At 42.1% G+C, this 12,211-nt stretch overlaps 1 protein-coding gene and 1 long non-coding RNA gene across 8 annotated transcripts in view; one reads left to right on the top strand and one right to left on the bottom strand.

The window, feature by feature from the left end:
• Positions 1–12,211, bottom strand: part of SPATA7 (spermatogenesis associated 7) — a 60,678-nt gene that overhangs the window by 34,895 nt on the left and 13,572 nt on the right. For 3 of the 7 annotated variants that reach the window (XM_083615148.1, XM_083615151.1, XM_083615149.1), the window contains exons 2-3: positions 10,552–10,626; positions 6,094–6,189 (exon numbers count right to left, since the gene is read on the bottom strand). In XM_083615148.1, coding sequence (XP_083471274.1) covers positions 6,094–6,189; positions 10,552–10,626 — 171 coding nt within the window. Of the gene's footprint in view, positions 1–1,380; positions 1,598–1,676; positions 1,938–6,093; positions 6,190–8,344; positions 8,445–10,551; positions 10,627–12,211 lie in introns of those variants that run through there. The other 4 variants (XM_083615150.1, XM_083615152.1, XM_083615154.1 and 1 more) reach the window with 3 other exon arrangements.
• On the top strand, positions 8,508–11,617 carry LOC310766782. The gene is made up of 2 exons (XR_014550413.1): positions 8,508–8,587; positions 11,427–11,617. It is a non-coding gene; the product is annotated as an uncharacterized lncRNA (long non-coding RNA).

Here is a 12,211-nt window from a genome sequence, read left to right as displayed (position 1 = left end):
TCACTAGGCCTGCACTGTTTTGGTTTCTTTTAAAAAAAGAGATAACTTCACTGATACCAGGTGTTTTATGGCTGACCTTCTTCTGACTCTGACTCCTGGCCCCCTAGCGAAAGGAAGCCTACCGCCCCCTGAGAGAATCGTGATGGGGAAAGGATGGGATACAAATGCACTAAGTCAAAAACCAAAAGTGGTCTGAGTGATGAGGTGGTGCCACGGAGTCACATGGGATTGGGCAAGGAAGCACTGCCAGTTCAGAGCAGCAATGGCACATGGACGGAGCCAACCCAATGTTCTCCCTGGTGTGCCTACACAGCCGCAACCTTGCCACTGATGTGACCTAACCTCATATCCAGGTCAGCTGTGGTTCCGCCAGCACTGACACCATTCCACTACACAGGCTGTTATTGTAAGTACGGTACATGTGTGTGTGTGTGTGTACATGCACAGTAGACTGCGCTTGTTCGATCGGAAGTTAATTTCCCTCCTCACCTCCTTCTGTGAGAAAAAAGTAGAATTCTGTTGGGTACAGGGGTGCTAGTAAGAAGCAAAGGGATTTGTGGGGTGGCTGGGAGTCATAGGTCCAGTGTGCACTGGGTGGGTGTGTAAGGAAACTGGGGGCACCCAGTAGTCTAACTCCTCTTCTTTCTTTCCTCTCTTCTGCCCACAAATGCCCCTTCCCTGTTACAAAGCTATCTATAGCGCAGCATTGCATCCACACCATCTGTAGCCATGGTAACCAGGGTGAGATGCAGGTTTGCGGATTCTGGCTAACCACATGGTTAATGTGGTAAAATTATGCAAATGTAACACTGCACTGTGGGTGGCTCTGAAAAAGGAAAGAGGCAGGCACCCGGTGCAATGCTAAGGCACTGCCTTTGGACGAGAACCAAGGAGCTGTGGTTTCCTTAAGCTTTGCTGTAGGGTGGGCACTTGTCCTCTCCCCATCCCTTAATACAGGGCAGTCCTCTTTTCACTCTGCTACCTCCTACATTTTCAAGAGGACAGCGCTCGATCCTCTGTTTGGCATTCCATCTTGAATTTGGGGAATTATCTGGACTTCAAGATTTTCATCAAGCACTCCAACTAGTACATATTCCGCTGCATATTCTAAGCTTCCATTAAAACAAAACAACACCAGTGAAGTTCAACCCTCACAGTTTTCACAGAGAGAAAAACTCAAGCAAGAAAATGCACAGGTTCTACCATGATGTTCATTTAACAAAGAAACACTCTCCTCCTGTTTTAAGCAAAAGCCCTCAAGTCGGATTGAGAAGCCAGAGAAGTTGCCAACAGCAATTCTATCCCCTGAGTTGGCCTGTGAGGGGAAGGGGGCAAGACTCTTCCACTTACCGTGGTTGTATTTTATAGCAGCGACATTACCTGCATGACTCTCTAGCACACTGGGAAGGCTGGAAGATGGGGGAAGACTATTCATGATAGAAACACGTGCACTGTATTGAGCTGTCGGCTGTCAGCTCCAACGGCAACAGGCTGGTTGGAATGATAAATCAAGGCATTCTGGGTTTAATTCCACCCAAGTCTTTCCAGAGGCCTCAGCTTTGGAGAAGTAGCAATAATAACCAAGATTATATCTGACCATGTGCAGAGTCTTCACTACTGAGAAACCCCAGCCGTTCCCCGAATATCTAGGGCTGGGGACAAAGCTTCCCAGTCACCTGGATGCATGAGAGGCTGAAACAGTTGTCAACAACAGCCGGGACAACTGCCAATTGGTTCTTTCCCTGCCAGAACTGGCTCCATCCGCTGACATTCCTCTTGGTTGCTCCAGAGGGAGAAATAAGCTTAGCAAGCCCCATTCTGTGGGCTCAAGTGAAGGGATCAGCCACCATTTGGCTCACTCCTCTGTCAGAGATGTCTCCATCAGCAGCAGAAGAGATGAACAAGCCTTCTTCCATCAGCCTGGCTAGGGCCAACTGCCACTCCCTCCCCAGAACTGTCTCAGGCTATTCTGTTATGTCTTCCCATAAAAAGGTTGGTGCTTTGAGCTTGCTTCTTTTCCTCTTCCCTCCTGATTTTTCCTTCTTATACCCTTTCATCTTAAACTATATGCCACCTTGGGTGCCATGACAGAAGTGCAGTATCTAAAGAAGCAAATAGCGTGGCAACCAAGAAAGCCTGAGTTTTACGAGCACAGGGAGAACCAAGTGAAGGGAAACACAGACCAAGCCCAGGGGGTCGAAGGGAGGGCTATAATGGAGATAGTCTCCTACTATTGGACTGCACTGTGACTATTAGGCTCCATTCCCATTCTTCTTTCCTCCTCCCTCTTTCTCTCCCTCCACTCCTCTCCCCTCCACCGGCCAACTGTCTTCTCATCCCCTCCATCAATTGCTGCCCAAAGTAGCGCCTTAGAAATATGAATTACCTAAACAAGAGAACTCCCCTCCCCCTCCAGGCACAATTACAGAGATAAATGACCTGCTGCACAGGGCACAAATGAGATATGTTAATTTAGTGCGTCTAATTTGCACATTCATAATGTATGCTACCTTCTGCACCTTTTGGACTCCTCAGCAGCAGCTGTTTCCCTTGGAGAGGGTTACTTTGAGACGCGAGTGAGGGCCAGCATCTCAACCAACTTCTGTTTGCACGGATATCCACATCTGTCTTGCTTCTAATCTGGCAAGCGGAAGGTGTGTTTGTGTCAGCTGGTATTCCTTGGGGCAATAGGTTTTGCCGGAAGGGACTCAGGGCATGTCAAAAGTGGCATGATCCTGGTCACTCAGAAAACACCCATATCTTTTGGCCCTCTCCTGCTCGCTTTTCAGGACAAACAGCTGTGGTTAGTTACTGTTCCCCTGCCCCCTGCCATTGTGCCTTGACTGCTTCCCCAAGAACAGCTACACTCAATGCAAGAAAACAAGCAGCGCTGCCCTTCTTACATTCCTAGTAGTGGTTTATTTTTCTTATTTTCTGAATATCTGATGATACACATAGATCACAACGGCTAGAAAGTTATGGATTTATTTATTTTTTAAAAAGTGACATGAAACTGATAGTACCAGTTTACACCCTGGGCAGACGATGCTTATGAGCTCAGGAGCTGGGAATTAATTTTGTGCAATGAAGCATGCAATTGGAGGAGGTGCACTTCAACAACAATATTGGCTGATTCATTTCACAGTGATGTTCACTGAACTGTACAGTTTTCTTCATAAAGCAGGTAGGTGTTGGGCAGCTTGCTAGATTTGGGTGCAGGAGAACTGGGTTCAAATTCAAACCAAGGGTGAACATTCTGGACAGCTTTGGGTTCTCAGCTTCTATTCTAAGTTTGCAAAATAGGGATAAAATGTCAGGGGGCTTGTAGTGAGGATACATAGCTCAGAGACTGTAAAATACATGGCCCTATAAATTGCACCTTTAATGAAATTATTTTTTAGATCCATCTATTAAGGTCTTTTGTACTGTTTACCTTTAACCCAGTATTTGCAATTATGGTTGACATTTTAAAAATACAAAATGGATACAATTGTTTGATATAGATTTGTTTTTCTAAGTCACATTGAGTTCATTTTTTTAAAGCGACTAATATATGTAAATGATTTCATTTAATAACAGGGTGAATATTTTCTGCAAGATGACTAAAAAGTTGTTATATGTAATTTATGTGGAAAACAAATGGATTTGAAGACTAGTTTGAATTGACTGGCTGAGGCTGAATTCTTAAACACGTGGTGCAAGTCTATATATGTCTAGTGAGAATAAAGGCCCACTTAGTTCAATGGGACTTATTTCCAGGTGAAATGTAACTAAGATGGCGGGTGTAATGAGGAGTAATTGAACACAAGGGGCCTTTCTTTCTTCTGGGTAAAAATGCATACAATTGCATTGCAAACCCAGGAACCTGAATGGAATTACTACAAATCTGAAAATACACAAGGCAGATGTGTGAGTAACCCCATCTAAAAAGGTATTAAGTATTAAAATCAGAATGATTTTGTTGTTGTTGGCATCTGTCTGTCTTGAGAGACAATAGATTGCGCCTCCTGGGGTGAAGTTAAACCTCTGCATTAGCAACACTGAAGTGATCTCCCTGGGGCACAAGTGTGTACAGAGGTCCTGGACTTCCCAGAAGACAAGACACCCCCCTTCTCAGCCTTCCTGATGTGCTCCAAAGGAAAGCAGAGCAATACGTCTGGCATTGGCTTGGCAGCAGGAGTTGCTGGAAGGAGGCATATAAGGCCCCATCCTACTGTCTTAGGGGCTCCACTCGGGATTTGTATAGGGTTTACTCCTTAGCCTTTTCTTCTCCCGCAAGGGAGAAGAGGTTTAGGAGTTTTCCTTCTCCTAGATGGGCTACCTTCCCAGGTTGATGAGTCCCATCTGCCCCTCACTTCCCTCTACAGCACGTGCAGATACAGCCTTCTTGACTGTTGGACCCACTAAATGGTTCTCGTCCACTCAATCTGCCAGAGCCTGTCTTTGCATACAGGGAAAAATCCCTAGCTCATCAAGAGTTTGAGACTCATTGGCTTCTGATGGGGAGAATGATGTACATGAGCTAAAACTCAACCAAGTTAAGACAGCCAGCATCCCAGCCCAAACCCTTCTACACCATTCCCTCCTCTCAGCCATGTCACTTTCACTGGACTCTTCCCAGTTGTGCCTGTATGGACCTCTCCCTTCCACCCACCAAAGAGGCAGCCACTGGGATGCTCACCAGCTGCCAATGGGAAAGCCCTGAAACAGGGCATTCTGAGGACTGGGAGGGTCCAAGCCAGCCTTGCTACCATCACATGACAACACTGGTCTCCATCTGGGCTCAGCAGCGGCATCAGCTCCAGGCTGGCACAGCGATCTGCCTGCCCCACTTTCCACCCCTGCTTCTCTGTGCAGCAAGGCTCAATTCAGCCCAGCAGTCAATTTTAGTATTACCCCCTAAGTATCTGCAGACAGAACAATGCAGATCATAGTTGGAAACCATTTTGTGTGTGTCTGAACACACAACATTTGAAATGAAAGATCATTTAAAAGAAAGGTTGTTTATTGACTATGCATCTTAAACTGCTACAAGGCTTATGGCAGGCTGCATCCCTATACCCATGTGCCTGGGAGTAAGGTAAAAGAAGGTAAAGGACCCCTGGACGGTCAAGTCCAGTCAAAGGTGACTATGGGGTTGCGGTGCTCATCTCGCTTTCAGGCCGAGGGAGCTGATGTTCGTCCACAGACAGCTTTCCAGGTCATGTGGCCAATGTAACTAAACCACTTCTGCCGTAACGGAACACGTGACAGAAACCAGAGTGCACGGAAATGCCAGTTACCTTCCCGCTGTAGCGGTACCTATTTATTTACTTGCACTGGTGTGCTTTCGAACTGCTAGGTTGGCAGGAGCTGGGACCGGGCAACGGGAGCTCACCCCATTGTGGGAATTCGAACCGCTGACCTTCTGATTGGCAAGCCCAAGAGACTCAGTGGTTTAGACCACAGTGCCACCAAACCCAATGGGACATACAGTACTTTGTAGGAGGCATGCATAGGATTGTGTTCTTATTTTAATCTTGCTCCTATTTATGGGATTGACAATTGAAACATTTTATAAGAGATTAGAAATATGTTTGTTTTATTAATACTGAACCACATACTGTGATTTTATAGAGGGTGAAAATGGAAGTGTGTCGAGGCAATGCCATGCAATGAGAAATAAAGGATTAATTAATGCTCACGTTTGTGCCAAATATTAATTAGCACATAGCACCGACTTTGGAGAATGACTATCTGCTCACCGATCCAAGAAATAGCAAATGATGTACCCTAATGATAGAAAATCTTTAGACAGACATATTGGCACAAGCTGTATTCAGTCTAGTGCATATATTCTTGATGTAATGACAGTGGGAAAATAATATCTTTTCAGAATGCACAAACACTAGAGCTTCTGATTAAATTTAGCATTTCAAACACTTAGTTAAATGTTGGCAAGGTTAGGCATTGGCATTTTTCTTTTAATTCTAAAATGGTAGGCTTTAAATGTGAGTGATTTTTCTTTCCCCCCCAAGCAACAGATAACAGGGAAAATGTATTACTAAATAATTACTCCATCCAAGGAGAGGTGAATGACTTGCATATGCTTACCTTTAGCTGAAAGTATTTTATTGTAATGGACTGCCATGTGATCCCTGATCAGGTACTGGTTGCTTAGTCTGCGGGAGGAGTCGTCAATGCAGAAGGCTACAAAAGTAAAGCACATTTGACCGTTATTGTGGAAAGTGTCAGAAGTCTTCACCAGCAATTGCAGAAATATAAGTTCAAAGCAGGCACACATAGATGGAAACAGGTCATTGAGAAAAACTCTTTCTAAAACTTATTGACTCCTCCTTGACTCGAAAGTCAAGGAGGAGGAGGTAACAGTGGCCATGGTGAGGTAGTCACAAGACTTTGGCCATTCAATAACCATGGCCCAATGGGAAAACTTGTGGAAGAATAATTGGAAATTCACAAAGTGTTAAACGAAAAGAGAGAACTTTCTAAAAATGCAACACCGATGGTACTTAACACCCTGGAAGTTTTTGAAAATGTAAAAAAAATGTGTCAAGTAATTGCTAGAGATGTGGAGATAATTCAGGAACTTTCTACCACATGTGGTGGTTATGCAGGAAAATACAGGTATTCTGGGAGAGTATTCATTCAGAATTGCAAAAAATGCTAAAGATCTTTTTAAATAAAAAACCAGAGGCCTATCTCCTGGGAGTTACAGATTTGGATATTCTGCAAAAAATGAAGGGTATCTTTTTATACGCCACGGCGGCAGCAAGAGTTCTCATCGCGGCAAAATGGAAGAGTATCGAAATTCCCTCTACGCCTGAATGGATCCAAAAGCTGACAGAATATGCCAAATTAGATGGTCTATCAGAAAAAATAAAGAACAAATCAAAACAGGAATTTGTCTCAAAATGGGAGGTCTTCAAAGAATATTTGAAATATAAATATAGTAGTTTAAACTCTGTTGCAGCATTCGAGGAACTTCAGTAATAGTTGCAAGTTAGCCATAAGAGGTAAGCTATATCAAGAAAAAGTTAAATGATGATAAAAGTCTGTATTGGCAATAAGTAATATGAGACTGAAATAAGGAATAGATGGGAGGTGGGTCTATAGTGTTAAGACCAACTTATGTTTTATTATTTGTTAAGAAAATTTTGTGTTTATTGTTATTCCTGTGTGTAATCCTGTATCTGTGTTTTCTCCTTTTCTTCTTTTTTTGCTGTATCAATAATTTTTTTTTTTAAAAAAAGAAAAAAACTCATGAAGAGCAGGGTGAATTGGAATCTGCAACAAAATGCTGCAGTATGGAATGCTCCTGTTCCATTTCACTTTGTTCCAAAAAAATCATCAGGGAGGAAGCTAGATGGATCTCCTGGAACAGAGAGCCTAGGTATGACAATGGAAAAAGACCATGCCAAACAAACTTCAGATTGCAATGGGATATGCATGAGGGCCTCCCCAGATGTTCTAAGTCAGGGATATGGAACCTGTGGCCCTCCAGATGTTATTAGACTTCATCAGCCCTAACTAGTGTGGCCATCAGCCAGGGATGATGGCAGCTGCAGCTGAACAGCACATGGGACTCACTGATTCCTCAGTGGTGTTTAAAAGAATGGGGAGACTCATGAAGCAGGAGGTGGCCCCTGTGGTATTCTGGTATTAAGCAGGGAATTCTTCCCAAGATTAATGCAATATTCCATCTAGCATGATCACATCACATGCTGTAGTATTAGAGGCGGCTGTGAGAGAGATTGGATATCTGGTAGGGACAAGAAGCCCCATGCTAAAGCAATATTTTAAATATCTCATTCAGTTAATATTCCTGCTTTAATTAACGGAGTATTTAAATAAATCAAAGCTGTTTTTAGGGCTCTGAACATAACAAGCCTTAATTAGCCAAACTCTCCAACACATGAATTCCTTACTATGGGCTTCAACAGAGTGACACTCCTCTCAGCGCTCTTTTATATATATTTTTTGCACATGGCAGCCAGAGCTGCACTTATTTGGACCTCAGATTCCAAGTGGTAAGTAAGTGCACATCTACTGACAATCCGTTCTTCCTCACTGTTTGTGGAACTAGCAACAGGCACACTCAAATGCCACCAAACCTGGTGGCTTCCATCTCTGCAGTTTCCACCCGTTTTCAGACCACTTACAACATTTGTTTTCTTTTTATTTGCTGATTAGTAAGGTCCCATGTCTTGCCGTGGCAAATCGCAAGAGGACACTTTGTACTCAAATGGCTTACACATGGACATACTGAAAAGCTAAGGGTAAAATCAACACTTACATCAGAATGCCTGTCTTCAGTTATGAAGCCATGAACAAGCAAATCACTCACCACAGAGCCATTTCAGTGATGCTTCTGAGATGTAAGGTTTACCGTTTAACAGCCAAAGCAGCAAAACATATCCCCCCTGCATGTGAAACTAGGATGAGATCCTCAAAAACAGCTACTCCAGAATAGCCCCATTATGAAGTCAACATGACTACTTTGGAGCAAGTAGTTTAAGGACTGCAGCCTGAAGGCCCTGGCAGCAGACTTCATGCCTATCAGGACTGAAAGGACTGATCCAACTATCTGGTGAGGCAAATAACAAATTATACATAAACAAGTATGGCTCCATGTTTGAGGTAGTGTTGTACCTAAATTGTATCCATTACTTGAAATAAATAAGGGGTTGCTGTGGAATAAATACATCCTCTAAGAGGATTTTGTGTCCCAAGATACCCTTAAAAGGCCGTTTAAAACTTTGTTTTTCCTGCTCCAATAAGTCCCCCAATGTATTGCCATGGTGCCAAAAGATTTTTGTGGCCTCCCAAGCCCCCCCATCAGAATTATTTAAATTTAAAATTCTTTTTTATTTTCACCCCCGATTGTTTCCATAGGTACCCCACTGTGATGTCAAAAGTTTTTGGTGATACCCAAGAATCCTAAAATGTTTCCTTATTTTGGCCATGCCAATTCTGACAAGGACTGACCAAGGATCAATGTGGCCCTTGCCCTAAACCCGCCCCCCCCACCAAAAATCAACCACCTCTGAAATAAATATATTTGTGTTTCCCCCCCGATATCTAAGCCAAGCTTCAGCAACAGTCTTCTACACTGAGATGTATTATTTATTGAATTGGTAAAAACCAAGACAATTCAAAGACTAAAAACTTTGGGTCAGCTGATATTCTTGCATTGAGTATCAGCATTCAGTTTCTGTTTAACAGTTCTGATCAACCAAAAAAGACTTCCCCTTTCTCTTCTCCCCCCCCCCCCGAAGCCTCCCCCACTCCAAATGAGGCATCTGATCAAGATCTGTATTATGAGGCATCTGATCAAGATCTGTATTTTTAAATGAGCTTAAAAAATATATTTGCAAATGTTTGTATCTCTCATGCCAGGCAGAAGACCAGCTGTCTAAAAGACTGGCAGATGTTTATCTTCCTGTTCAAGGGCCCCACTGATCTATAGCAGTATTTCAGGGTTGTAAAAGGAAATTACAGGCTGGGAGCAAAAGGTCACACTGACCATACAAATTACAGAATACAATCAAGCTGCAAAAACACAATTAAGAGTTGGTAAATAGTAAGAATTATTGTGCCTCCCATTAAACTTGAGCCACATTTTCATAAGGTTAAAAGGGCAAGAGCTAATAGAAACAGCAGCTGGCTAGGGAAAGAGGCTTCTCTCTGAAGCTGCTTTGAAGCTTCAGAGAACTTAGAGAACTTAGCTTTTACTAAGTTCCTTTTTACTTTGAAAAGGCCTTTGCTTCTAAAAATCTATATATGTTATGTATGAAATATATTGGCTTAAATGTAATTATGCAAAGGATTTAGAAAGTAAGAAATGTTAGATTCTTATGTTAGATTCTTATTTCATAGATGGTGTGTGAGAAGGTGAACCCAAGATCTCTTTAAGATAAAAATTAAAAAACCATGCACCATCTGTTTTAGCCATCTGTTTTGCAGTGAATAGGGCAATAGGGCAAAAGGTGAAATGTTAATTAAGGTGCCTTGTAGAGGCAAATGTAAGATATATGACTACTTATTTGCCATTTATAGATAGAAGGAAATATAGCTCTTTGTCTCCCATAAAAGGCAATAGGAAATGGGTGTATCTTTTATGATTGGTTCTAGCAAACAGCCAATAGGAATTTCAACCAGGCTGATTGGACAGAGGCAGCCAAAGGAGGAGCAAGGGGGCTGAGCTGAGGAAATATAAGTGCTGACCATCAGGGCTGGAGGGGGCAGAGCTTTGGTAACCATATACCACTGTGTCTCTCATTTATTTGTCTGACAAATAAATTATTATTTTAATTTCTCTAATGCTGCGTTGAATATTTCATTCCAGCTAAGCGTTAACCACAAGCAGGGTGCTACATAAATATGTGCACTGAAGAATGACATATTTTACTCATTAGTATAGTCTCAGCCAAACTAAGTTCTCACCACAATGCTTTAATGTAAAATATTTTAAGAGTCCACACAACAACAAGAATTCGATGCAAAGCTATACTTAAAAAATGTTGCTGTTACCCCGTTATGCAAATTACTTACCATTACTTTTAGTACTTAAATGTCCCCTGAATGGGCTTGCTGGTCCATATCGAGGAATGGCTTGGTATTCAAGCACTGATATAAAAAAGAAACAAAGAAATTAGGGTGGAAGTATAGTTTTCAGCATAGAGAATTTTAAAAAAACTCTTAAAAGGCAGTATGTTCATTATGATGACCTATTGTGAAAAACATGAGTTTGTAGGAAAGTCATCAAAATACATGAGGTGAACTTACTTTAATATTACATCAACTGAAGAGAAAAAAAATCTCATTAATAGTAGTAAATCACTGATTAAATCAACTGTGCAACCATACATTAAAGTAATGCATAAGCCCATATATCAATGTAGGATTTAACTCTGCCTATGATTGGACTGAAAATGAAGTCATATATTTTTTCCTTTCATCTTGAAATGAATATACAGTGCCTATTCATTTTACCATAATTATAGTAACTATACTTTTGAGTTTCAAGCTATCTAAGATCATAGTTTTGGAGCTGAAACATCATGGTGGCAATGAACAATTCACTGGAAGATGTCCATTTTCTGAGCAACAAAACTTTGCACCCTGAGTTCTGGTAAAATACAAAATCCCAGTAACAGTAGTTCTGTCTTGAACTACTGGATCTTCCATGGCACTTTCTATATTTTGCGGAGGCAGGAGGGGACATCAAAAACATGGAAAGGTCTGATGACATCCGAATCCTGAACAGACAATTGCTTGGTTTAATATGAACAATCCTAGAGCTCACTGGCTTCCTCCTATCATCGCAAACTCCGGTTCTCTCCCAGATTTGATTTCGCATGACATACAAACTGGGTAAACCTTGGTTTGTAGCAGTTATAGAGGTAATACCAAACTATGGTTTGCAGGAAAATCGAAAGTGATAAGAGAGGACACAAGGGAAGCCAAGTACATCAATCCAAACTATATTTGGAATTAGCAGCCAGAAGAAGAGAGGTGTGCAGGTGCCAGAGAAAGAACTGTGAGTGGGCAAGTGTCCTATTTGCTATCCTTTGGACCATATGGGAAACTCATCCAACAAATCTGCTATAGCCTGGAATTGAGTGTGTGCAAATGCAGCTGATTGAGTGCTAAACAGGAACCAGCTGTGGGCAGGCAGCCTCACAAAGCTCTATCAACCTTTTGGGCGGGGGAAAAGTTTTTTGGGGGGAGTTAAATTGCCAAATATTAGAAGTCTGCATTGGGTCCCTCTAGCAACAGATGGTTTGAGAAGGTATGAGCACTGCCTTGTCTGATCATCGAACTCATCACACGAGGGTTCTTAGAGAGATGTTGTGTGGTCTCCACTGACATCCTTTACAAATAAAAACTGCGCTGCATAGGCCCCCAACAACATATGCCCTCTATGTGGCATGTTCTGTGTTATCCAAAATGTCCCTTTGTTGAATCTATTTTATGACGTTGTCTGCGAAAGTGTACAGAACCTTCTGTTTATTTGATTTTAACTGCAATAATGTCTACACCCAGGCCTTGTTCTTTGTTTGTTTTTGTCTTGTTTGTATGTGGTTGGTTTTTTGTTTTATGTTTTTTTAGAAAAAACCTTAATAAACATCTAAAAAATATAGCTCTGCCAAAATTGGTGCCTACCCATAATAGAAAGCCTAGCGAGTAACAAGGCACCAGCAGGTTCCTG

This window comes from Podarcis filfolensis, assembly GCF_964270895.1.
Source record: "Podarcis filfolensis genome assembly, chromosome: 1".
In the NCBI taxonomy this organism is placed as follows: domain Eukaryota; kingdom Metazoa; phylum Chordata; class Lepidosauria; order Squamata; family Lacertidae; genus Podarcis; species Podarcis filfolensis.
This window is presented reverse-complemented; position numbering and strand designations above follow the sequence as displayed.